Below are 27564 nucleotides of genomic sequence, written 5' to 3'. Positions count from 1 at the left end.
AATTGGAATAAGGCATGAGATAATCTTCAATTCCAAAGTTGCTTATTATTTTTAAAAACCCTCTATCTACGCGGACGAAGCCGCGGGCATCAGCAAGTTCGTCTGTTAAATTAACTACCTACAGGTACTTACCAATGTTCCATTATATTTCTCCGCATGAAAATGAATTGAAATTAATTGAACTATCTAAGCTATCTAAGCTTTAACCTCGTTGCTTGACTACTTCCTATATTAATATTGCTAGGAAGGCCTTGTACAACAACAATGTTGGCAATGGATTCTCCGCATATCGATAATTTGTGTTAATTACCTATCTATATAATTACCTTCTCCACTCCTACTTAGTAGTTTTTTTTAGAGCAAACGTGCAAGAGGCTCTTGTGATAGGAAGTGGTGAGACAACCAGCCTTTCTTCTGGGAGGACTAAAGGAGATGCCCTTCTTTAATCACTAATTTTATTTCGAAAGTAAATTAAAATGACGGTTTATTATGCTCAAATAACAGCATAATCATAAAACAAATCTTTCCCTAATATTTTTCTGTATCTAATATAATCGCTGAACCGATTTTGAGGGGAATTTAATTGGCACATAGCTCATTTTATGATGATGTTAAGTGATCACCACCACTCACATTCTCTTGCAACACTAAAGGAATCACAGGAGCGTTGCCGGCCTTTAAAGAAGGCGTACGTGCTTTGTTAAAGGTATCGATGTCGTATCGTCCCGGAAACACCGCACAAGGAAGCTCATTCCAAAACTTTGTAGTACGTGGAAGAAAGTTCCTTGAAAAAGTTCCTTCTCACTATGGAGGAACTTCACACACCCAGATGGTGGGCATGATATCCTAGTTTGTGGCGCGTCGTGCGAGCGTGGAATTCAGCAGCAGGAATCAGGTCAGACAGCTCTTTGGAACACTCCCCGTGATAAATGCGCAAGATGAAGACACACAATGAAGCGACGTCTCTACGCAACCCCAAAAGATCTAGCCTCTCACGGAGCACTGGGTCCCCGACAATTCAAAGCGATCCCTTGATCCCAAAGGTTCCCTTGATAGGAAGTGTTCACATTCTTTTCAACAACTGATGAATCACAGGTCTGCTGCCGGCCTTTTAGGTAGGTGTAGATACCCGCTTACAGTACGAGTATACAGGATACGATATGGGTACTACTTAGTTCTTAAATGATGGGTAATCTACACAGGCGCAATCTAGGGCTGTCGCTTGTCCACAATAATTATCTTAATCTAAAATTAATAAATAATAATTAAACTGACACAGGGATTAATCTTATTAAAAGACAGAAACTTATTCATGATGAGACAGTAAAAGCTTCCAGTGAGTTATTGTACAATTCTTTCATATTAAGTTATGTAGGTACTTATCTCTTTTTAATTTAATGCTTAAAAGTTCACATTCTACACAACAAGTCCATACTACAACTTAATACGTAAGTATTCTTTCATCGCTACTCTGTTCTACACCAGCTACAGATTCGGTTATAAAAAAAATTAAGATAGCAATACAGTAATAAATTATTTGTAAGCAGCGCCACCTAGTGATAGTTTGTTAAACTATTTGAAATTTCGCATTGTAGGACCGTTTTATAAAGGCTTGTTATTTCGCAATACGTTTAGGTATTTAACTTCTTTGTTATTTAGTTATGGGTAACAGTTATTTATTTTCATATCAAAAATTAAAAATAATCTATACTTTCTAAGATTTATTCTGTAGCCACAATTCAACGTCAAATGTCAAAGTCAATCAAAATGTCAAAATCATGAATTGATTGTAATTATTCTGAATTCGCAAATCCCAAGTCAATTCAAGTTTAGTGTTTACTATTACACTTTACGTTTACAGTAAAAATAAAATACCTACAGCAGAGTTTTTATAAATTGATTTAAAAATGTCAGAAGAATCATCTTCAGAATCAGAGATAGAAGCTTGTAGTTCAAAGTTTAATCCGTTAAAAGCTCTTTACTCTGATAAACCTCAAATTCCAGTACAAGATGCGCCTATGTTTGAGAACATTCAGCAGTATGAAAACGCTCTGAAAATTAAAGAAATTTTACCAGTTGAACTTGGTAACCTCGTTAAGAAAAGGGAAGAAGAGAAAGTGAGAAGGAGAGAAGAGGAAGAACGGAGACTCAAAGAGATAAATGAAAAGCGGTTCGCTCAATATAAAGGTACAACTTTTAGGTTATGTTATTGTTTACCACTCTATCTGTCAAAGATTCTATAGTTTAGGGACTGAATGTTTTTTTAAACATATAGTTTAATGAATAAACACGAAAACCATCAAACAAATACATAATTGTTATTAGAGTTTATCACTTATTTTCATAATATTATGGTATACTTAGTAACTTAAAATGTAAAATTGCTATTTAACCTCATTCAACATTCTTTGTGTGCGTGAAATTATGATACACCTCTTTCTCTGATGCTAGACATTGACTAAGTTCAAGTTTCCAAATTCTGCAAACATGCAATGCTAACTGAATTGTTTTTATGATTTTGTGTGTGCCATATGTTTGTTTGTAATGGATGTATTTGTTAAATTGTACTTTAGTTGATAAGAATATGGTTTGCTCTTCATTTAGCCATTTTTGAATGTTATCTTTTTTCATTGAAGATTCTAATGAAAACATACCTACAAAATAGTGTGAACACCCTCCTTAAAGGTGGGCAACACTCCTGTGGTGTTTCAAGAGAATGTGGGTGGCGGTGATAATTTTAAACTAGGTTACCCGAATAATAGTTTGTCCTCTTTTTCCATAAAAACACCATCCATTCTATTCATTCTATCAAGGAAGTGAAAGAATTTATATATACTTTTTAAAACATATGATGGTGAGTTATTACAGATAGGTACTATCTCTAGCAACACCAGATAAATTATAAGACTGTTACTGTCCCTTTAGCTATTGCAACGTCCGATTAATGACAGCTGGCAGGTAGCGAAACGTCCGATGACGCGATTAAGATTATCCGACGGCAAGCGCGAGATTCATCATTATTAAAAGCGATATAATTACATAACGACTCCACCTATGGCTATATAAAAAATACATTCACGTAGTTAAAAGTATAGAAAATCAATGTGTAAAATCATAAATTATGTTTTTGAACCCAAGTTATATATAAATAAAAGGTTAAAGCTCGAGATTATAGGTAGAAATGTGATAACATTTTCATTATATTAAGTTTTTATGTAAAATATTAGCGCACACATTAATAAAACTTGATTATTATTGAAAAAGACTATATAACCTATTTTTTGATATTAATATGTCATAACTTCGACTTACGGGATTGTTGCATTAAACTAAAATAAAGCACCCATTCTTAGTATATACCTACAATTTATCTGCGGAATGCACAAGTAAAACGTGAAATACTTGGTTGTCTCAATACATCCAGATTGTTGAATATTATAAACATTATATTTATGATATTTTGTCCCTATATATATATAGCAATGATTTACTGTTAATTAATTGGATTACAATAAAATTTTGATATTTAAACCAAATCGATAAGGTAGTATTGATCATACTGTTATAACTTGTCGATTTAATGTCGTAAGAAGAATTTTATATGTAATTTGTAGATAAAATCGGAAACTAGATATCATGAGGATTAATTTCATATATAAAACAAATATAATACGTAATTAAAATATTACACTTACATGATAAACAAAACAATAACAAAACACTTGACACTACAAAAATAAACAAATGACAATTCCCCCCGCAAAGCGATTTTCAATTAATTATTTCTTTTAATTTTTGCTCGGATACTTGATATTTAAAGAAAAGCCTATTACAATTACTTACCATAGAGTCTTAAAAATCGTATTTGACAAGCTAATTCACTCATACTACAGATTATAACACAAAATAAATACGCAAGTCGACTGGGCCACTCTGGTTGCCTGGACGTTTGACTGTCTAAAGAAAAAAGCCGCTCTAGTTGCCTGGACGTTTCAGTAGTTAGATGAGTAAATTAATTCTTAAGGTGACAATGTTATATAAACCTATATATATAACGCATGCATAGTTTATGCATTCTATTGCTGGAAGACTGTACTTGAGTGAAATTCTGCAATTCAGAACTAAATCGATTTAAAGAGCTAGATTCAGACAAAGATCATAGATCAAGTCAGTGGGAAAGAACTGTATGTATCCTAAAATTGTGCTTCACATGGACATTTTTCCAATCGGTATCTAATTGAGAATGTAAAGATCACTCATATAATTCTGACAAATACCAGGGCTGCATGAGTGACAGAAGTGGCTAACCAATGGGCGAAAATATTTGAAAATATGAGGTCTCTCAAAGTAGGTAATCTGCAAACATCCCAGAATGAATCAATTTTGAACTTTACAGACCGTTCTAATACTTGATGTTAAATTTGATTAACAAATAAAAAAAATTGGTGGCAGTTTATTTATCATGATGGGATACTCCATCCTATCCGGTGTGTCCATGTTTGCCCAAGCTCTCAGTATGAACAATGATACTCCTATAATCAATAGGTTATTACCATATGGTAAATTTGAACTTAAGACAGAAGGACCCTTAAGTTGGGACTGAATAACTTGGTATGACATGGATATTTTTACGATAGAAGAACTGAGTTGCTAGACTTGTTTTTTTTTATAAGTTATGTATTTGATGGTATCTCATTTCTTTTTGTAGATAGTCCTTATACTTTTTTTATTTTCCTGTACCTTGTACTTCTTTAATACCAACAAAGGAATTTTCTTAAGCTCTGTCTCATGAGGTTTTCTTATTTATGTAGGTAGTCTTCCTCTTTCATTTTACAGGTACTTCCCTCTCTCTATGGGTTCTCAGAGGCTTTGATGTTACAAGTCTGGACAGTAAATGCTTCTTACGTTCCCAATATACTATCTACAGATAGAGATAAATTACTACCTTCTACTGTCAGTAATTAGCTGTAAATAATCTGAAGCTGTCCCAATATACCCAATAAGTCATTCTTATCGCCTTATATTTGGGACGCTAACCGTAATAACGTAACAAAACCGTCGATAAGTTTATTAGGACAAAAAAGTCAATGATAGTTACGATTTTTATCTCAAGTAAGAGATAGACTGAATATTGGAAACGGCCATTAGTCTATTGTATATTTTATAGCGGATTACAAAGTTATTTATGCAGTTGGTGTATCTAGATAACTGGACCGAAATTGCAAAATATTTTGGTTTCCCCTTGATTTATACGTATATTTGATTTGAGAATTTTCGCGAACAAAAACATAGCATCTAGAAACATGGTTTATTATATGCCACCAGAGTTGTTTTTTGTTGGGAAGGCCCTGAAAATATTAACGTTAAACGTGAAAAAAATTGTTCTTTTCCATTACAAAGTAATTAAGGATGCATAAACTACACTGTCTAACCGTGCAAGTAATTATTCCTCTTTTCCATATCCTGGTTTCGATCGATTGGAGACTGTTAGGTTTATTATCCCGTTAGGCAGCACCCCTCCGGGTCAGGAGACACGTGGGTCAACCACCCCACTGTGGGGCAACGGCCGTGCCGAGGTTCACTGGGTAGACCGCTCGGAGACTTATTGGTATTTTACACATGGAAAATTAATTGCTATAGATATCGTATACGAGAGATCGTTACTTAGATGTTTCATTTAACTACGTTTTTGAGAGTTCTTGCACCTTTTTCTGTCTCAGAGCGCCATTTGTTTCCGAAGTGGTGGTAGTGTTTAAAGTGACACCAAAAATGAATCAACTACCTTCCTATTATGTATCATTACGTGGGATGGTCTTATTTTTGATAGTCTATATATTAAATAGTAGCCCGCTGCGGCTTTGCCCGTATAAAATTCTGTATTTGGACAGAATTTCGTGATAAGTCAGACACTCGGTGATATCGCTTATATATTAATACAATAATGGTATAACTTAAGCATTTTCATTAGAGTGTGGGGACTGCTAGATTGGCCAAGATCGGCTAGGAACCCGGTATGATTATTGTGTTATGAAGATGTAGAACATTGAGAACTGCATAACAGCACGTGAACTTCAGTAAGTTGTGTTAATGTCAAATGTATGCGATATATTATGAAATATTTAGATTAGTGCGAGTAAACCCAAGAGTAGAGACTGTCTGTCTGACCTAGAATTTAAATTTCTGCGGGTAGTAAAGTTCGTAATTGTTAGATATTTTTAAATACGATGGCTAGGTCATGATAATTTGAATTTACTTTTTAACTAAAAATATAATTTACGATTAAATTGCGTGTCTACTAGCTAGAAAGGATATAAAGGATGGACCACAAATACACGAGAATAAATTTTATTAAAGAAAGCCTTTATAGAAAATTATAAAAAAGCGACAACTGATTGGACGATACTTAATCACTCGAAAAAAAACTAGCTAACAAATCAACAGTACAAAATATTACTGAACGCATGGTTCTACGGGAAACAAACCTACCATAAGACGAAACTATAAAAAAAACAAGTATAATACTTGTTTTTATATTTTTTTTTTATAGTAGTAGATTAGGTCAAATGACTTAACTCGAAACGGATGCATGGTAAACTTATATGAGCTAGAAGTGCAGAACCTGCTAGAGGACCTTGGCCTGTCGATATCTGAACTGAGTTCTTTCCTAGTACGAATATCCAGCACTGCAATTCGTAACAAATTTGAGTAGGCAGGGAGAGAAATACGATTAGTTTTACACCCAAGTCTCGGACACTACATGCTTACACATGAGACCCAGCCATGTTTATATTTTTATTTTGACCTAAATCATAACATGCCTATAAAATTTGTCTATAGCACATAGAAGGCTGAAAAAGTTATTGCCTTTTTTGCAAATTGTTTATTTCTTTCGTTTGATGTTAGATTTTTCAGAGTTTATGATGAATAATATGAAGATCCTCTCCATGTTATTAAAATTAACTAAGTATTATATTATATATTAAATATACATTAATTTACAAATTTATTAACGATGTGGGATTCAATCCTGCGCTTCTTGGATCACGCCTTAGCGCTCTTACCAACTAAGCAACCGTCCGAATGTCGCATGATCCATAAATCTTGGTATGTTTGTTCAACTCTCGGGTTGTGGTGCCATCTACAGGATCTTTTTTTTATGAGAGAAACAAGAAATATTTCTCGTACCATGTATAATATGTAAAAATCTATAAACGTCATAATTTCTATAAAACCACAAACTACGGTAGTAATCCTTCATCATCTACTTTGCACCAGTTGGAGGCTCCTTTGCACAGGATGCCTGTTATTTGAAGCCTTTTTTTATGACAATCAGAGACGAGACGAGCAGAACGTTCAGCTGATGGTAATTGATACGCTATGCCCACTACAATGCAGTGCCGCTCAGGATTCTTGAATTCCTAAAAATTCTAAGCGGTACTACAACTGCGTGCGTCACCTTGAGACGTAAGATGTAAAGTCTCATTCGCCCAGTTATTTCACTAGCTACGGCGCCCTTCATACCGAAACACATTACTGCTTCACAGCAGAAATAGGGGTCGTACCCATAATCTAGCCTCCCATTGACATTAAAGTTGATAAACTGCTGAAGAAATTGACTTTTTTAAAGAGCGTTGGGGCGTATCCCATATCGACCATAAATTTTGGTACAAATTAAATTAGTATCACCGAGAATACTTAAATATAACAAATAGTTGAATCACCGATTTGGTGAGTTTGTATCGGAACATTTTCTTGGCAATTTCGACAAAAATGGCGCGAGAAAGTGAGTGGTATAGTAAACGAGCGCAGCTGGCCACTCCATGTTTGCGGTGTGTTTGTGCAATGCAAACCTAAACTGAACTGGTTTAGACTCGAGATAGAATCATTGTTTAATTAGTGACGTCATTGGTTATTATGCCTTCGTGCCGTGTTCTGCAACAGATGACTGGAACAGCGCTGTGTGGTCTGCCGATATATCTATACTAATATTATAAAGCTGCAGTGTTTGTTTGTTTGAACGCGCTAATCTCTGGTACTACTGGTCCGATTTGAATGATTCTTTCAGTGTTGGGTAGTCCATTTATCGAGGAAGGCTATAGGCTATGTTCAAAATTAGGGATCCGTAATAAAATTGCTGTTTTGTAACACAAGGTGTAAAATCGAAAACCTATTTTTGCGTGCGCTGCAAAAACTATTGACAATAGAACAAAATGATGTACAGGCTATAATATAGGCAATATTTTATTACTTATAAAACTATCGCGTGAATTATACTTTATATGGCAAAACAACGTTTGCCGGGTCAGCTAGTTATTGATATACTACACGTAATAAAGGTTTCTGTTATAGTTTATACCATTTAGTGAGCGAATGGTAATGAAAGTCATTTTTGGCGATTGCTGTTGGAACTTAACTATGTAGAGTAAATGTACATCAATGGTTGGCTCCTTTGCACAGGATGCCAGCTTAATGGGCATATTATACAATGGCACCTATTTCTGCCGTAAAGCAGTAAGGTGTAAGCATTATTGTGTTTCGGTCTGAAGGGCGCCGTAGCTAGGTGGCAAATGAGACTTAACATCTTATGTCTCAAGGTGACGAGCGCAACTGTATTGTCACTTAGGATGTTTTTTGATTTTCAAGAATCCTGAGCGGCACTGCACTGTAATGGGCAGGGCGTATCTAATACAATCAACTGAACGTCCTACTTGTCTTGTCTCATATATTTATAAAAAAAGTGTAAAACTATAGCTGTCCTATTAATAAACGCAAATTTACTTCAAGTTTAAAATTACTTCTCCCTGTCATGTAATACTGTAGTGACAAAAAGGTAAGCCAAAAAGTTTTTAAGGAATAACTTTAGCTTTTATATATACTTCCAGCTTTTATTAATAACACAGTAATATAAAATAAAACAAGAAGAAGTGCCTCAATAAAACACAAAAAGCGCACAAATAGATATCCTTTATTTTTTTTTTTATGTTTAACATAGATTTAAATTGTCAAATTCATAAAATGGAAAAAAGTGGTCCTCTGGCTCAGGTGTTTCTCAATTTTTTTCATAAAAAATTTCCAACATTAATTTTTTTTTCAATTTTAACATTGCGAATTAATTTATATGTTATGATTTATTTTGGTTCCATCTGTACCAAATTTACGCTTGTTATTTTTGGAATATTCCGAGTTACCTCTGAAGTGCGCTCAGCCTTGAGCCATATTTACTGTGTCAGTAATCTGTTTAGTAACATATCGAAAATAAAACGAAACCGGAATAATCCGGCCTGTATTAATCCGTTCAGTTGTAAACTACTTTCATTATCACAATATTGTGTTGGAACACGGGCTCGTTATCATCTACGCATCGAAATAGCTCGGGCGTCGAGATATCTCGCATCGATCGCCGCTCGAGAATCGCACCGACTTTCGCGTTGCATAACCGCTTTCCACGCGAGTGGGACGCGAGTCTTGCACCCTGGAGCGTCGGTCGTTCACACCAGGCTTTATAGATCACGAACTTATTTATGGAAAACTCTTGTCTATGCCGCGTTCATAGTCTAAGGTTTGACGGGTGATTGATATTAGTGGAATTATTTTTGAAAAATGGAATTCGGAATTCTATCTTTAAAATTTCTATCAATGTTTTGATAAGTTGTTCCTACTCCCCAATTCACGATTGAATGCTGTTATATTATAATCATAATATAAACAGTATGGTATGAATAATAATAGATATGTTAAAAAGTGAATGAGCACGTGTTACGTCTACGTAATAAGGTTGAAACGGAACAAACGGAAGTGATGCAATGAACGCGTTTCGGCGCGCATCTGTGTAAACATGGCCGCTGGCGCGCTTTTCTGAATGGCTTGATGGCGTTTCCCGCGCTCGACAGTCGGCGAGCGGGCGACGACCCCGCCGCGGTCACCGCCCCCCGCCCGGGGATAGTCGAGTGAAAGTAATTCGCGAGCGGCGACCGCCTGCAATCCATGCCGCCCTGGTACCACCGAGAGAGTTGCGTGCATAGATTTATCGTCTACATTGCTATTTTGCACATGCCTAGTCAGTTAATTGTAGTTATTGTTAAGTGCGCTGGCAAATTACAGCAGAATTACACAGGAAATGAAAGTTTTGGCCAGATAGAGACAATGGAAATTTGGCACTGAAACATTTATTAGCATATAGCACTGAACTCTTTAACAAATATTAGAATAATTTTTACATTGGCAAGAAATCAAAATAGCGCTCCTACTGAATATAAAGTTTTTGAATTATGTTTTCTATTTTTTATGTATGCACCGCCGTTTGGGTATCTCGTGATAGATCTTCATAACAAATTCGCCTACAATTTGAATAATGCGCATTGGATTGCACAGATAATGTGACTGAGTGGTACGCGATGTTTTTAAACGTACCGTCCTAAAATCACCCTACTATCTTTATATATATAATTCTTCTGTACGTGTGTTGACAGTGAACTCCTCCTAAACGGCTGGACCGATTTGAATGAAATTTTCTGTGTGTGTTCAAGTGAATTCGAGGATGGTTTAGATTCACAATTGGAGGAGTTGTACGTAAGATGTAGAACGAAATCTGATGAAATGTAGAATCTCTCCTGCAACTCCCTTCAACTGGTGGCTGTCCCGCCGGAATTTATTTTGTGACACAAGTCCCACCACTCGGCTTTCATAATAATTTGTAATAAACGATTTCTAATAGTTTCTAAAGCCGCTTATCATCTTGAACGTGTAAATACTTTTACATCACACACACATGAAAGTTTTCATTGAAAATAATTACTGCACATTTTCTGTAAATGTTAACAATGTTTTTAAAGATTGGGACATCAGTGTCATTTTGAAACAATTCTGTTTTGTATGAAAGGAAGGCTTTAGACGGAGAGAGCCTATTTTAGGTAAATATCCATTACAGAGCATATGTATACGTTATACAGGATGTCCCAAAAAGAAGAATGTAGCCAAAGCCCAACGATCGAACAGCCTTTCTAATTTTTTTTTTAAATTTACTCATTTATTATAAGGTAAATTTACATTGTAAACACTATAGATTTACAATATACTATAGCATATAGACATAAAATGCGAGAGAGATAAACATCTCTAAGGAAGATACAGTTAGATAGGAAAGGAAAGCGAATATACCTACTCTCCTTCTCGGGAACCAGAGCTTAAAACTTGTGCCTTAGACCGCGAGGCCAAACTGACTTAAGAGCAGTAGTTGAAATTAATGATACAACTTCACCCCTACTACAATCGGCCCTGGAGTACCGCGGCCGATAGTAATGCGACATGCGATAGATGGGCGAAAAAAATTGTGGCGATGTAATTAAAGTTTCACCTTAGATTAAGGATTGGTCTCCGCTAGATACCGCACTACTTACGGACAATAGCTTTTTTATTACGGCAACTATTAAGATGCTTGTGTGCGGACATCTTGACGCTCAATGGCATCTTTCAAATTTTGTAACATACGCTTCGTGTTATTTTATATTGAAATTAATAAAATACAAATTACTTACTGATGATATGTGATCCCAGTGTCTTTCTTATTTCTATTAGTAGTATTATTTTTACAAAGTTTACTACGAAATCCGGCTGTTCGACAATGGCTCGAGTACGCCCACTTGGGCGTAGTATTACTTGCTGCACTTTGCGGCTACGCCTGCGGTATCTAGTTGGAGCGCAGTGGGAACCAATCGTTAATCTAAGTTTCACTTTAAAAGAAAATGCTAAGACAAGTTTGATGCTGTGTTAATTTTTATTTAGTAAAAACGTAAGTGATTGACGAAAATGACTTTGCGACTTGATGGTTCTCGTTAAACAATGACATCCATTATGATGTCAGCTGTTCGCTGGTAATTACTTACAATCAATGTGAATAAAAACGCTGAAGTATCGCGACTCGCACGAGTCAATGCACTTGCATTAACAATATGAACACCTGTGAAAATACTTCTGCCACGTTTTATAAGGGACGTGAAATGTTTGTTTTTTTTTCTTTGTTTTGTTGTCTGAGTGCGGGTTTTTGGCGTGAGTTGTTTGCGGTGATTTAAAATCGCAATAACAAGTCCAAGAAATCTCAATGCCCGCACGAGAGTTCGCGGAAGCTAAATGAAGTCATGAAATTTTAAAATTTTGTCATAATATTAACTTTTAGGATTTGTACTAATATTCATCGGTAATGCGGGCATCGAACCGTTATTATAGTTGAAAGTTATTATATTTTTTTATGTAACAGCTAATAAAATGCTCGCGTAATGCCTTTATTTTTATATACGGTATGTGTGGATTGATACATCTACTGTATTGTACTATATGTATGTAGTTTTTTTTTACTTACTCGTGTAAGGCATTTAGTATTTGACGTCCCAACCAAATCCGATCATGTGTTTAGGTTATAAGGACTGAGTTTTGCGCGGAGTTCACGCGTCGATACGACCTTTAAAAAGAAAGCGCATACAATCACCTTATACTCCAGTAATGCTCCTGTTATTCCGTGGGCTGTGATCACTTAACCTCAGGTGGTCATAAGCTCGTTTGTATTTTTCTCTCTTTAGAAGGAGTAATAAAAATATGACGATTTTACAAATTTCGGAAATTTAATAATATTTTTAATACTAAAATTCCCCAAATTCAAATTCAAATATTTTTTATTCAAAATAGAATGTGAAATCACTTATCGAAAGTCAAAAAAACTACCACCCATTCCAAAATGAATGCCTCAGGCCTGAGAAGAATGGGCGCAACAAATTACAGTAACCTTTACCACACAAACGTTTTTTAACAATTCTTTTGTATAACGTAATACTTTTGCTTTGAACATTTTTTGGGATCCTGTTGTAAAAGCATATACATCGCCCCACAAAAGAATTGCTAACTCGACTTAGTCGAGTAGTTGGCATTATAAGCTTATGTGTGTTCCTGGTGTTAACATTATGGTTATGACAGTTTCTGGCAAATTCACTTATGTGCCTATGAACATACATTACATTATCAAGAATATATTGAGAAGCAACAGTCAAGATGTTAATTTCTTTGAATTTTGCACTCAAGCCTTAGCAGATACATAATAGTAGACTAAATGGTCGGCATCATATGTGGCCTCATGCAAGATTTATTATCTCTGAATTAACCTTACATACTCGGCCTCTCGAAATGAATGGACAAATGTGAGATCAACCTCCACCGTGCATTGTCTTAGCCCACTGCGTCGAAATCACTAATTGTGTTCTGAAGATAATAAGTTATCAAGATTAACTGTTTGTTAAATTATTTTTTTTGGGATGGTTCATAGTATTCGATCTAAGGAAGTTTTATTCTTTTTATCATTCGGTAACTACAAAATGTCATGCGATTATTAACTCTGAAAGAGCGGCGATATCACAGCACGAATCTATCATAAATCACGTTTTTTTGCAATAACCAAGCTTCTTTATCTAGTAAACCGTAACATAAACCGCATATACTATTTTAAACACAAGTGGGATAGCGTCTCAAGTGGCCGACGTCGGGTTTGGCGCCAAAACACCTCAGTAGATGGCTTCTGTGGGCGCGCGGGAAGTATTGGCATATCAGAGGTCAAGTCTATTTTTATCATTTAAAACAAATACAAAAATTATCATAAAATTTAATTTTTTTCTTAATTTAAAATACACATTATCAAGATATTTTTATTAAGAATCTTTAACTATTATTACGATCATTTGCTTTACATCGGACTCTGGAATGCTTCTAATGGAACAATTGTTTGTGCAGGCGTGTCTCATACAACATTACCATTCAGGTTCCTATAGTCTATTTTCATATCTTTGCGCTACATAATGAACTGATGTTCAAACCATCCTAGCATTTCATTGTCAATTCTAATATAGGCTCATCTTGAGTATATACCCTTATTCTACTATTTTATTTTCCCACTCAATTAGTCATCCCCTCTCTTCCACTGTATACCTAACCACCTATAATTATTCGTGTAGCTATAATAGCCTAAACAGATGGTCGTATTAGCTATGTCCGGTGTGCGACTCGCACCAATTGGTCCGGCGTCGTACTCAGTACGGTGCGGACGGTAATAATAATAAAAAAAGAGTGTTTGTACTTATGTACACGTGTATACTTCTTTGGCGTATGGAAAAATAAATCAAATTTTAACAAATAGTTAAGATCAAAGATAGTATAAACACTCAGCATTTAAGGTAATATAAACAAGTATAGAATTTTTTTTTTTTTTTTATTTATACATAAAATTTGTTAATATACCAGAAATAAAACAAAACGAAAAAATAAATATTTTTTTAGATAATAATGTAATAATTTTTAATTGACGATGTTAATAAATTATACATGCTGACAATTAACCTCAAATCTATAAATTCACTCAAAACAGTTTATTCAAATCAGTTTTATCACTAATTTTCAATATATATAGATATGCTAATAAATTATTAGTGAATACTATCACCGTCGTATATGAAATTGATTTAATAAAAACACCAAAATAATATTTATTTATTCACACTGTTTAATTGTACTGTTACGAAACACGTGTTCTAAGTATAAAAATACTAGAATATACAATTTGAACATAGTTATCGACTTTCGTGCCACCTAGAACTAACTTCACGATGTAGAATTCAGGTGTCGGTGTGCGCGCGCATCCTAAAAATTAACTCTCATAATTTTTCTCCATCGCGCCAAAAGAAGTATAACTTCAATAATTTTGTATGATGCACAATGCGACATACCATCGAATATGGTCCGCTACCAGACCGCGTCCGATGGTTTCGCCGTACCAAATCCGATCGTGTGTTTAGGCTATAACTCTACAATTAAGATCTTTTTTTTTATAACAGGGGACATTCGGGCAATAGACTCACATAATAGGAAGTGGTGAAGCAAACGCTTATTGACATCCGCAACACTAGTGGTCAAGAGATGCGTTGCCGGACATTAAGTTGGGAGTTGTATAAAAAAATAAGTTGGTGTCAATTGAAACATAAAAACTACGAGAGTCATACTAATAAGTTATGTAATTACACAAATAAACAGAGTTGAACAAAGACATTTCAAGATTTATAAACTTTACGCCACTCGAACGGTTGACTCAGTGGAAGAGCGTTCGCACGGAACGAAAGAGGCCGCGGGTTCGGGTCCCGCATCGTTCATAAACTTTGTTTTCAAATTTAATTTTTGTCATTAATCCCATGTTTTTTTTTTAATTTATGTAATGTTAATGTAAAGTTTGTAAATCGCGCTCAAATGTATTTGGAATATGTAACTACAGTCAGATATGATATAGTAAATTTAAAGTTTATTTGCAGCTGTGATGCCGGTCAAAAGAGAGTTCAAAGAGAAGAATGTTCTCACGCGAATACAGAGAATGCAGGGTCCTTTGGGTGCTTTGAAGGACTGTGTCGATCAACGATTGAGAATCAAGGTAACGTAAACATACTCGATATTATTGTTTTCCTTTTGGTCCTGATAAGGTCTCTTGGTCCTGATAAGGTCTCTGAGAAGAGAGCTGTTAGTCACGTTGAAGAGAAATATTCATCTTAATTATAGACTGTCTATTGGAGAAAAAATAAAAAAAAATGATTACTGTCACTATATTTATACAAAATAAAACACTTACACTACTTAATAAAATACACACATAAAAAAAATTAAATTAAATATTTGAAAATTTCAAACAAATAATTATATATTAATGTTAATCACCCTTATGTGGGCGCTATTCACCTACGAGTGGAAGGCTCCTTTGCACAGGATGCCGGCTAGATTATGGGTACCATAACGGCGCCTATTTCTGCCGTGAAGCAGTAATGTGTAAGCATTACTGTGTTTCGGTCTGAAGGGCGCCGTAGCTAGTAAAATTACTGGGCAAATGAGACTTAACATCTTATGTCTCAAGGTGACGAGCGCAGTTGTAGTGCCGCTCAGAATTTTTGGGGTTTTTCAAGAATCCTGAGCGGCGCTGCATTGAAATGGGCAGGGCGTATCTAATACCATCAGCTGAACATCCTGCTCATCTCGCCGCTTATTTTCATAAAAAAATTGTTACAGATATCAGTGCCTACGCTAGCGCGCGGCTGCTAGATTACTTACAGGTTGTTCAGAAATGATATAATTGAAAAGTGATTTATTTAGGTGAATTATGTATTTTTTTTTCCTGATTACGGTTAAGTATGAGTAAGTAAGTACCCGTGTGTTTATTTAAGGTCGCCATTGTTGCACCACAGTCTATACTAAAATCGTCATTTCTTTTTGTGGCTTATCATAGCTAGTAGACGAGAGAGACACCATTAGAAACACAATAGTTTTAATAGGATATGAACACTTTTACAATAAAGTCCAGGACATTTCAGACAGCATCTTTAAAGAAATTTAAAAGTTTTATCAATAAAAACTCGATCGCAAATATACTAACGATAAGTCAGCGTGGGTTGTGATTATCTTTAGCAATTTCTAAAGTATAAGTAATTGCTATTGTCACGTAATGGTTATATTACAAGAACAGCGGTAATAATGAATATTGGGACAGTTTGTTGATCATTCCGTTATAGAGAATCGTTTGTTTCCGAAGCGATGTTAGTGAATTAACTGATATTAGTAACATAAATGACTTACGACTTAGGTACTCCCGAACCTTCATGGTACAACGACGTTGCTTGTGAAAAAATTCTCAAAACTTAACAAAATATTTAAAAGATTTATCATATAGATAAATTTTCTGACAACATTCCATATAAAAGATAATATTTATTATTATTTTTTCGCTAGTAAAAAATATATCGTATAATTAACATTTAAAAGGCACAATTTTCGGGAAGAATAAACAAATCATGTTATCTGATTACTAAAAGAGACATGATACAAATGTAAACACGATCTGTAATTAACGTTGTTTTTCAGTCCAATACACGGTAAATAATCTCACTACTGAATTTATTTGGTAGATGTTTTTAAATTAAACGCTTACCATAAGGAAAAAGAAAATAACTTCGTTTTTACTTGGAGGCCAACCAACTCAAATTTTGTCTTATAATTGGAGAGAAGACATCAAACGACGAAGATGCAGCTGGTACTCGGAATCTCCCTTCAAGAGGTGAAAACTTATAAAACCAAAAAATGAGAACTTATAAAGTTGGAGTTTATGTGCCTATGCAGTGTACTCAAAGCCTAGGGATAGGAAGGGAGACAGGAGTTTCACAAATTTGTTCCGGTTTTTGTTGACGCTGTCTTTAAAGATTTTGATATGACAGTGAAAGAGCTATTGATTGAGAATTATAACTGTAGAGAAAATGTAAAAAAACACTGGCGTGGTCGGTTAGTCGGATCTTAAGTTAAGTTAAGACCTTGTCGCACTAATACCAAAATTTGGGGACTATGCCTGATGAGTAGAAGAGCCGGAAAAGACAGTAAAAGCAAAGAAGGAAGTGATTCTCCAGAACTATTTTATCTGGTACCGTCTTGGAGTAGACCATTTGGAAACGGTGTTGTTATTAGACTTCCGAATAGGCTACAGAACGACCGTAACACTGCGGCTAAGTCCCGTCAGTTTCAAGTGGATACTGTCCCGTCTTTGCCGGCTCAATTTGGTTATGCCATGATATGCTATGTTCAAGTTCAACAAAACTTGAACAGTTATCACTCAAGCACAACATAATTTATCTATTTTTATGTAAAATGCATCCGGAAGCTCAAGTCGGGTTAAAACGGTAAATGTTTACGAGCAACATGTTTCATAAGGTCCTGCAAGAACAGTGGCGGATCTATTCTGGCGTTACGGCGCTTTGGGCTCATGGGTTCCGGGTTGGCCAACTGCCAAATTAGCACAAAGGATACATAAAGAATAGTTTCGGAGTTATGACGGACATACAGATACGGAGTCTATCGCGTCTTTAGTCCTCTTCTGTGGTAGCTGTTGACATGGGTGTTCAATTATATGGGCCAGTGAACTTTTTGTGATTTAAAAAGAGCTCATTTGTTTAACATACCCGACGGCTTACCGAAAAAGGTAGTAGCGGAATTTCATAATTTTTGTGTAAAATAGCGATTCCGTATTAAAACGAAAATATTTAGTAAGTCTGGATGTTAATTATTGTAATTTCCGGGATTACGATTTCAAATTTTAATCACTGCGGTTCTAAGACATTTTTAATGGTAGAGGTACGCTCGATAAATCCAAGTAGCCAATAAATAGGATCAGTCACATGCATCATAGTCACTGCAAAACAGCAGTTGTGAAGAAAAAATCTAAACCCTAATATTATTAACCCCCCTAAAATACTCGGGTTCCTGAGGAAGGTTTTTGCTTATTGAAGCATTCTTTGGAGTGGAAGCACAATGTTTTTTAGCATTATTATTTATGCATGTCATATCGAATTTGAATTAATGCGGAAGGTAATTTGTTCCAGAGTGTTATAGTCTGTGGAGGAAAGTTCCATGCGACCAGCACTATCGATCTATTCGAAGTCAAACAGGAACGATGTAAAATAGCCCTAGGGAACACTATAGTTATATAGCCATAGCAAAAGACGCACATAGGACCGATGTCGCTACGCAAAGCCGTCCAGAAAAGTTTCCATTAGAAGTGAACGTATAAAATTTTGATTTAGAAATTACTGAAAATTGGGACCGGCCAGGGATAATTTCAATTTGGTTTACTTTTCAGAAATAACATTATATTACAAAAACATAAAACAATTGTTCAGACACAAGCTTTTAAAATGTCATCTGTAGGTAGATTGTTTGTTTTGTGTTGGCGCAAGTAAAGATTCTCGCGTTGACCTTTCGAGCAGTGCTGTCCAGTGAGTCACAGGGTGTGCTCTAGGAAGAACCTTGCGGGGGAGCCAGTGCCTGCGTCATCGGCGCTTGCGCATCGCTACTATTTTAGACGTCTTACCGTTGCAATTAGATAAGTGTTAAAATCTAGCAAACGGACCGATTTACAAATTTAAAAGATTTTCTAATACTAAATAAAAAGCATGTCTCCATTTTAGGAACAAAATTTTCACAGTATTTTGCAAGTTTCGTTCTTTTGCAAGCAACGTTTCACGTTTTTGTTAAGCTAGGTCCAAATATAAAGAATGTGCACGGTCTTATGCCTTCCACTTTACCCTGGACGATAAGCGTGTTATGGTTTGATGTCTCGTTTCTGGAGTATCGAAGTGTTCATGCGAAATTCGATCTACGATACATCTTTCTCCAGCACCACATTTCCAGAGCGTCTATCTTCTTTTCGACTTCTCGCAATGTCCACGTTTCGGCGGCATTAAAAAATATGGGTATGATTACCGTTCGGTTTGAGTCTGGTCTTTGTGTAACTTTGTGACTCAGTTTTATTTAACTTGAAGCGTTCTCGTCGGCCCGAGCACTCCGACAACACACTTAATTGATCGGCCTTGTGCGTCTTTACTATAATATTATTATTTTATTTGTAATTGTTTCTTTTTTGTTTTTAAGTACGCAGCGCGGCGCCCTTACCTTGAATATTAATTAATTATTTCAATGATTCTTGCTTCAACGCCATTTGCCTATTATAAGGTCTTATATGTTATATGACTATTCACACGAGACTTTGCCTGCTCATATTAAAAATGCAAGTTTATAGAGGACATTTTTTTTATGGAATAGGAGGACAAACGAGCGTACGGGTCACCTGCTGTTAAGTGATCACCGCCGCCCACATTCTCTTGCAACACCAGAGGAATCACAAGAGCGTTGCCGGCCTTTAAGGAAGGTGTACGCGCTTTTTTTGAAGGTACCCACGTCGTATCGTCCCGGAAACACCGCACAAGGAAGCTCATTCCACAGCTTAGTAGTACGAGGAAGAAAGCTCCTTGAAAACCAATGATTTGTAAGTAGTGCATTACGGTATAAACGTCGATGAAAACTATAATTTTGTCATTTAGATCAGTGTTAGCTAAGAAGACACATTATTATGTTAGAATGAGAGATGCGGGACGCTAACCCGCGTCTCTTGGAATACGTCCCAGCGCTCTTACTAACTAAGCCATAATGAATGACGCATGATCCGTAAATCTTAGTTTATTTGTTCAACTCTCGGGTTTTAGCGCCATCTACAGGATCTTCATTACAGTTGATAACCTGCCCAACCCCATTAATTGCGTATTAGGAAATTGATTTGAGATGTCGCTTTTTCAAATGTTAATTTGTGTATTTAATTCCAGAAAATTCTTTATACCTTTGTCGATCCCTTTTGTAACAATAAGCATACGATCTAGGAAATTGTTACAAATTACTCTTAAAAAACCGGCGTTACATTCGAATTCGCTTAAAGCAAAAGAGAATATAAAATCAACAATTTTCGACAGTGAGATATTTGGCTCAGTATTAATAGATATTATTTGGTCTATTGTGATAAATGATTGGGTTGTCGAGCGAACAACATGGAGCCATGTCTAAGACAATGCAGGAACGGCCGATGAAAGTTTGAGAGCGGGAGATAAAGAGAAAGGTAACGAATGTATTTGATTCGGAATGGAGCCTGTTCTGTGTCCCGGGAGATATCGCTCTCTTGTTAGGGTGCTGTCACACCTGTTAATTGGGGACACACAGTCTGTTAATACGTTTTTTTTCTGACAATAGGGGCTCAGACGAGCTGGACGTTCAGCTGATGGTAATTGCCCTGCCCATCACAATGCAGTGCCGCTCAGGATTCTTAAAAAACGCAAAAGTTCTGAGCGACACTATAATTACGCTCGTCTTCTAGAGACATAAGATGTTAAGTCTCATTTGTCCAGTTATTTTACTAACGCCCTTTAGACCGTAACACAATAATGCTAACACATTACTGCTTCACGACAGAAATAGGCGCCGTTTTGGTAGACATAATGTAGTCGGCATCCTGTTCAAAGGAGCCTCCCACTAGTGAAAATAAGATTTGCACAGTGAATATTAAAATGATAACAGTAAAAATTTAATCATTTTTTCCAACCCGGCTGGTCATCGTGGAAGATAAAGACCCTCTAAAGAAAGAACCAAAGCCGAAGATGCTCTAACCCAAGCTAAAAAACTGAAATGGAAGTGGGTAGCGAGGTTAGAAGAGAGATGGACCAGCAGGGTAATAAAGTGGAATGTTACATACGGCAAACTTATCAGGGGTAGACCTCACACAAGATGGGCAGAAAAAAAATATGGTCCATGCTGGCCACAAATAGCTAAATAATATAAATGGAATTCTTTGGAGGAGGCCTTCACCTTCGTCTAGAGAGGTCCACGTTATCACTGTAATCAGGCATTCTCAGGAAATAATAGGCCTTTGTATTATATTCTTGGGTAGGTACGAACAAAGCCGACACACACTTCGCCGATTCTTTTGTTAATAGATATTCTATAGCAAATACGCCAGACACTGCATGGAGGACATTCCTTAGCTTGGTAATTTCTATGACAAGGTTAAGTATGCATTGTAATTAGGAATACATTACTGAACACTGTTCTAAGTTTTTAGGGTAAGTCAAGTGTAGTGCAGCCTTAAGTTCTAGAAAGTGTCTACTTTGCATGTCCGATTCCTATATTTACCTCAAATTTGTAACGTAGATGTGTTCGGTATCGTATTAGGTATGTTGTTATCATAATGTTAAAACCATACATAAAAATAAATTTATCATGCCTACTACTCGGCTAAGTCTTTTGTTTGCGTTTGTGCATGCTTTTATAACAGGATCCCAGGAAATGGACAAAATACATGTATTCCGAAAGTCCAAAGTAATTGTTGCTTTAGCATAAATTACTTTTGAAATGATACCACAACTTGGGATGGAGTGATTCCCCCATGTATAATTTTAATTGCAATTTTATTAAGACTTACTGAGCACAAATTTAAGAAATAAATTAAATCTTTGACAAAGAAGGCAATGCCCTTTTGTCCTAGCCCTGTTGTCTAAAACAGAATAAATATTATTTTATTCTGTTTAAAGGGCTACTGAATTTCTTACGCCCGTTCTCCTCTATTTAGATTGAGCAATGCATGCACATTAACAACTCAAAGTGACATACAAATTGCGGAAAATCCGCGCACACTAAAGTAATAAACGTGGCCTGTTTTCTTGACCTATCTAGACGTATAAATTATGCAACTTGCAATAAGTTATTTAAAAATAATCTTTTGGAAAAAAATAATTGAGTTTGATTAAGGACTGCATCCTAGTGCTTTTTGGTCGACAAACTAATCCAATTGAACTTTAAAGAGGAAGAACATAGAACATTCGTTGCTGAATGATTTTCTTTTAGTGAATAAGTATTCTGAAAGTAGCACTTTTAAAAATATTTATACGAAGGTCGCAGTTGACGCCCGCCACAGAGACACACAGTCATTGCTGTACGCAGCATGCGTGCTGCTCGTGCTAGTAACGTCAGCAAAACAACTAAACGATAATTATAATTACAAAATGACAATTTTGGTATGCAGGTAATGTAGATTAATTAATCTGTGTTTAAAGCTAGTTCATCGGTGAGGACATTTTGGCCAGGGTTTTAAGGTATTTCATTGCTTTGCTTAATATTAAATATGTACCTTTTCTAAATTACAGACTTTTTATAATAATAAATTAACGAAATATATATTAATAAAACTCCTTTATTGTGTGTTTGCTCCCCATACGTTCCAAAACCATTTATCATATTATGGTGAAACTTTGATAGATTCTGAGGACGCCTAAAACGGTTCTTGGCCTTAAAAAGTATATGAATTTTTTTCCTTTCTTTACTTTTTTAAATTAGACGTGGCATTGCAACGCATGCCGGTTGCATATAAAAGCTTGTATTTATAAAGATTAATCGTAAATTTAACGAAAAAATTTAGCTTCGAATGTGATAAAGTTAGGCGTTGAATTTGCAATTGGAAATAGATACGACCATATGCAAATTTTTAAAGTGTAACAACATAATATGGTATATAATAAATATTCCGATCGTAATTTTATTCTGTCTGTACCAGTCGGACCTTGTTGTGATGTCAGTTATCTCATGGCCGTGTGTGAGTGTGTGTGTGTGTGCGCGCACCGAACAAGGGCCTGCTAGGACGAGGCGATCACGACACTTCCTTGTTGTATTAATCCGTTTATCAGACATTAGTATGGGAGCCGCTTACCTTGAAATCAAATAGTTTTTCTATAGATAATGGATACGCTCAAGTGTTTGGCCCTGAATTATTTTTGTTTGTTTGCGCGCGATAAATATAATTCTCGGAATGTTTTGCGGAGGCCAATTTGATTAAATGGTTCATTTGTTACATACCAATTGACAATACGCTACAAATACATCATTTCTGATTAATTTTTCATATGTTCGTTATAATCATAGTCATTCACTAGACTAAAGCACTTAAGATATACATTTATAAGAAAATTTGTAACCGGTTGGCTCAGTTGGTAAGAGCGCTCGGACGGAACCCGAGAGGGGCGGGTTCTAGTCCCGCATCGTTCATTGTACAAATTAAATTTGTAACCAAAATTTATTTTAAAACGGTTTATTTACTGCTGTTTCTTTATTCTTATGGAGAAAGTTTTCGCTCTCATTAGTCTCAAGTATATATTAATACAACTTTGCGTAATACTTAACTTTAAGTCAAATCAGGACCGTAAAATGTCGCAATGAAACCCCTTCTTACTATATTGATTACACTTTGTAGGTCCAAGAAAGTTGACGGACTTTACATTTTAATAACTTAATGAGGTGTACTTACAGCTTACTTTAGGTGCTCGATTGTTCATACAGTTAGCAGGTTTCCAGCGTTTCCTGTAAAGTAAAAATATGGGTTATTTTCGTGATATTATATATTTTTTGCTTTAGGCTTTTATGTTGTAAAACGAGCTCTGGTGTGGGTTGGTTATAATATTGTTTTCGGCTTTACAAATAATAAATTTCATAACAAATTTTATGATTTTCCATTCGTCACAGTTTTCTTTGTATCTTTGATATCACGGTTCACCTTCAAATCTGCCGGTGGTCAGATCAAAACCCGAAGCGAATAATATTTGAGTAGATTCATCGCGATTAAAATTTCGAATTATTTATCTACAAGGCAATCTCGTCCAGAATAGTCTCAATAATAATCGTAGTTTATAGTATGATGCATTCGGCCTCGCGGGTAAACAAACGCTAGATAGCGCTAGACAAAGACGATGCGAGGTCATGAGCGCAGCCTTGTGCGGGGCGCGCGTGCGCTTCCGCCTGCCTACTAGCGAGCGCCGAGCGCACCATTCGTGCGCCGCGCGTTGTAGCGACAGGATGTCCCATGTCGCTCTGACATTGCCCTTATTATAAAATCAAATGATTTCTAGAATGCCTCCAAATTTATTTTAGACATTTAGTAGAATTTAAATAAATTAGACATATATTAAAATAAGTACTATTAATTATGTATCTACAAGTAGTAGTAGCATTTGAACGCTCAAGTATTTCTCTTATACAAGGAGGCAACATAAAAATTATGACTTATATCACACGATTTCAAACTACCCACGGATACAGGGAAAACTTTTAGTCTATGAATTGATCAAATTGCTCTAATAAGCCTGCATATTATCTTACTGGCTATGCATATATTTACAAGTTATCATTTAAATGTAGGTATCACAAAATATTGTTGGAAATATATTATGTTTTTTTTTTAATTTAAATGCCTTCAAAATAATTGCACCATTTTTGTTAAAATTATTGCAATATTTAAAATGAATCCAGTTGACATTAGGCCCATTTATATCATTTACATTCATATTGTTCAACCTTGATCAACTTGCGCGACTACTCTAATTTTTACATGTGAAACAAGATTGTAGTGATAGGATATTCAAATAATATGATTTCCAGTATAATTTATTTACAAAAGAGAATCTGTTTCTGAAAATGAATTAAATATTAATTTTGAATCGCTCCTTCATTGTAAAGAGAATGAGACATCAGAAAAATTATACCCCGACGTAAACTTTGATCGAATTAATCCTAATGTGGATCGCATGATTTCAGATCATGTACTCGAAGTACTTGAAGGAGAAAGATGTATAAGATCTATAAATGCTTCATAATAATATGTTGTTTACGTATAGTTTATTATAACTATGTTATAAATAGTTAAATTACGCAAATCGCATCGCAGTAGCAAGGTTGAGTCTGCGTTGCATGACTCCGGTGGAGGCGACCTCGTCCTCGCCATGGCCACTTCCTGTTGCATTCTCCTAGACAAATTTATTGATGCGCCATTACAACTCGCATCTTTATAGTACGCGCACATTCACCGTGCAAACTTCTGTCGTATTATCGCTGTGAATCAATAAGTCAGAGCTTTAAAGTTTAGGCCATTGTCTAGATATGAAAACCACAGTAGAGTAATTATTTTTTCCCGGTTTGTTGGTTGTTGCAACATCCGCATATATCACGAGAAGTGAACGGAGGAATTGTTCAGGTTACAAGCAGCAGCTCAATTTCAAATTTGTGCAGAAATCTGACATTCCACAATGGCGCGATTCAGAATTAACTTCTTTCCTCGGATAGACAATTTGTAGAATCATTTGTCAGCTGCACTATTCCTGAACCGATAGATTGGGATCTTTAAATTTTTGCCTGATGAGTAATTTGCCCATATGTTCCAATTGTAAAACAGATAATGTAAAGGATGTAACTCTGTACCTTGGGCGGCTACAACTTTATATTGATAGTTAAATCGTTTTACGCCTTATAGTCAAAACCTCTAATAATCTTAACGCCCTTTCCATGTCCTCGCTCTAGCAGAATTCTTCGAAGAATGCTAATAATTAATCATGTTATGTGATATACGGCACCGTAGTGTATTTTGAACTTTTCTAACAAATTTACAGGATATACGATCAAGAACAGAGTAGAACACAACAGAAATTGTTGTAGGATAATAATCGCGAGGTAAAAATTTAATTGCTCCCCAAATCTCATTATTAAGCGTGTTTAATTGTCTAGATTTCCGTAGAATTATTCCTTTTTGCTTATACGTGACTTCGTACAAAGTCGTGTATATAGGAAGGTCAGGCGGAAGGTTTTACAATTATTGCCAAATAATTGAACGCCAATCATATATCATTGCAGCATTATATCCATTCAAAAATTTCATGGATATTTACATTAACTTTGATCACGTCAGGTGTTAGCAACCACAAGGAACGGGTTGGTACACTGGATCATTTCTCCACTCTTTCGCGACTCAGAGATAATTTTCTTTCTTATTTAGAGAAATAAGCGTCAAGTTTAATTATACCTATTTAAGATCTTACCTTGAAAAAAGCGTTGTTAGGTTTATCTCCGTTTGTCAACAGTACAAGAATACTGCCAGACAGACAGTTTTTAGATAAATCATTTTCCGATACACGATTAAAATAAATATTGTCGATAAAAGAAAATATCACACCCAACCTTTGCACATCATTTGTTACTACTGCTTTACAACAAGATGACGTATTAAAAGAAAAATTATAATATGGCGCTAACGTTAATTAGTCTTGGACGTTTTTTTTTGCTTTGATTTTCGCGTGGTATTGTAAGTTTTCAATTTCGAACTATTCTTAATATCTGCCGTAATATTAACTACAGTTTGACAGTCCTCTGTTCATATATTTAAGTTTTTATCTTCTTTAATCCTCGCTCTATTCATATGTTTAAGGTCAAATATTATGTTGTCATGCTTGATAGATATGTCAACCCGCTAGATATCAACCAAGTGGCCATCAAATTGTTCAATGTCAAGACTACCAACGGAAAAAACTTCAATCTGGCCTTTTAAGTGTAATAAAACGATAACATTAACCTTTACCCACTGACTTAGGTCCGCGACCTTGCAGCTAGATTACTTTTCGGGCCGTATTATCAATATTTGTTTGCCTATCTTGCCGATAAAGGGCTCGCCCTAACCGCGTATCGTTTAGAGGTCGTCTTTACTATTCCGGCTCGCGTTTTTTTGAGCTGGTTTCAATGCACCACTGAATGTTCCGCGTCGATTTCCTTCCTTATTGAATTTTGTTGCACAATGCAAAACAATTTAGATCGAAGGCTGTCTTGAATCTCCATTTAATTGCCGCGACTTTGTTATTTGATTAAGATTTTGTTGCCTTTTATGGGCATATAAATATTTTGACGGACAAGGAAGCGATTAACAATTCTTACGCTAAAGGACTTCTCTTTATGAGGTATCATTTAAAGAAGGTGAATCACTTCCAGGTAAGGCTATGTATGTAAAGATATTTTTAAGGCAACATATACTTGCAGTTTAAAAGGATGTAGTTTTAATATTATAATAAGGAAGACATAAAATGCATGATGTTATAAAGTAAGCAAATACTTTATTTACTATAAGTTTTCGTTTGGTCCCTAAACTATAGTGCAATTGGATGAAAAATAAAAAATACTGTAAATGATATATTTAACTAAACACGATCGGTTAGTGACCCTGCGTACTAAGCTAAGAGATCTAGGGTTCGAATCTCAGCAGATGCAAACATTTATATGACTACTAATAAGTATATCGTATTAAATATATCATTGTCTTGCACCTATAGTTCA

The 27564-nt window shown here is 35.5% G+C and overlaps 2 protein-coding genes across 5 annotated transcripts in view; one reads left to right on the top strand and one right to left on the bottom strand.

Moving 5' to 3' along the window:
- LOC126964517 (ecdysone-induced protein 74EF-like) overlaps window positions 1-27564 on the bottom strand; it is a 243410-nt gene that overhangs the window by 143380 nt on the left and 72466 nt on the right. For all 3 annotated transcript variants that reach the window (XM_050807688.1, XM_050807690.1, XM_050807689.1), the window contains one exon: window positions 23726-23778. The gene's annotated coding sequence lies outside the window, so the exon portion shown is untranslated. The remainder of the gene's footprint in view (window positions 1-23725; window positions 23779-27564) is intronic.
- Window positions 1834-27564, top strand: part of LOC126964570 (U7 snRNA-associated Sm-like protein LSm11) — a 47484-nt gene continuing 21753 nt past the window's right edge. For both annotated transcript variants that reach the window (XM_050807767.1, XM_050807766.1), the window contains exons 1-2: window positions 1834-2187; window positions 15336-15451. In XM_050807767.1, the coding sequence (XP_050663724.1) occupies window positions 1908-2187; window positions 15336-15451 (396 nt within the window). In that variant the 5' untranslated portion in view covers window positions 1834-1907. The remainder of the gene's footprint in view (window positions 2188-15335; window positions 15452-27564) is intronic.

This window comes from Leptidea sinapis, chromosome 5 (genome assembly GCF_905404315.1).
Source record: "Leptidea sinapis chromosome 5, ilLepSina1.1, whole genome shotgun sequence".
Classification (NCBI taxonomy): domain Eukaryota; kingdom Metazoa; phylum Arthropoda; class Insecta; order Lepidoptera; family Pieridae; genus Leptidea; species Leptidea sinapis.
The sequence above is the reverse complement of the archived record's forward strand: the minus strand, read 5'-3'. Positions and strand labels throughout refer to the sequence as shown.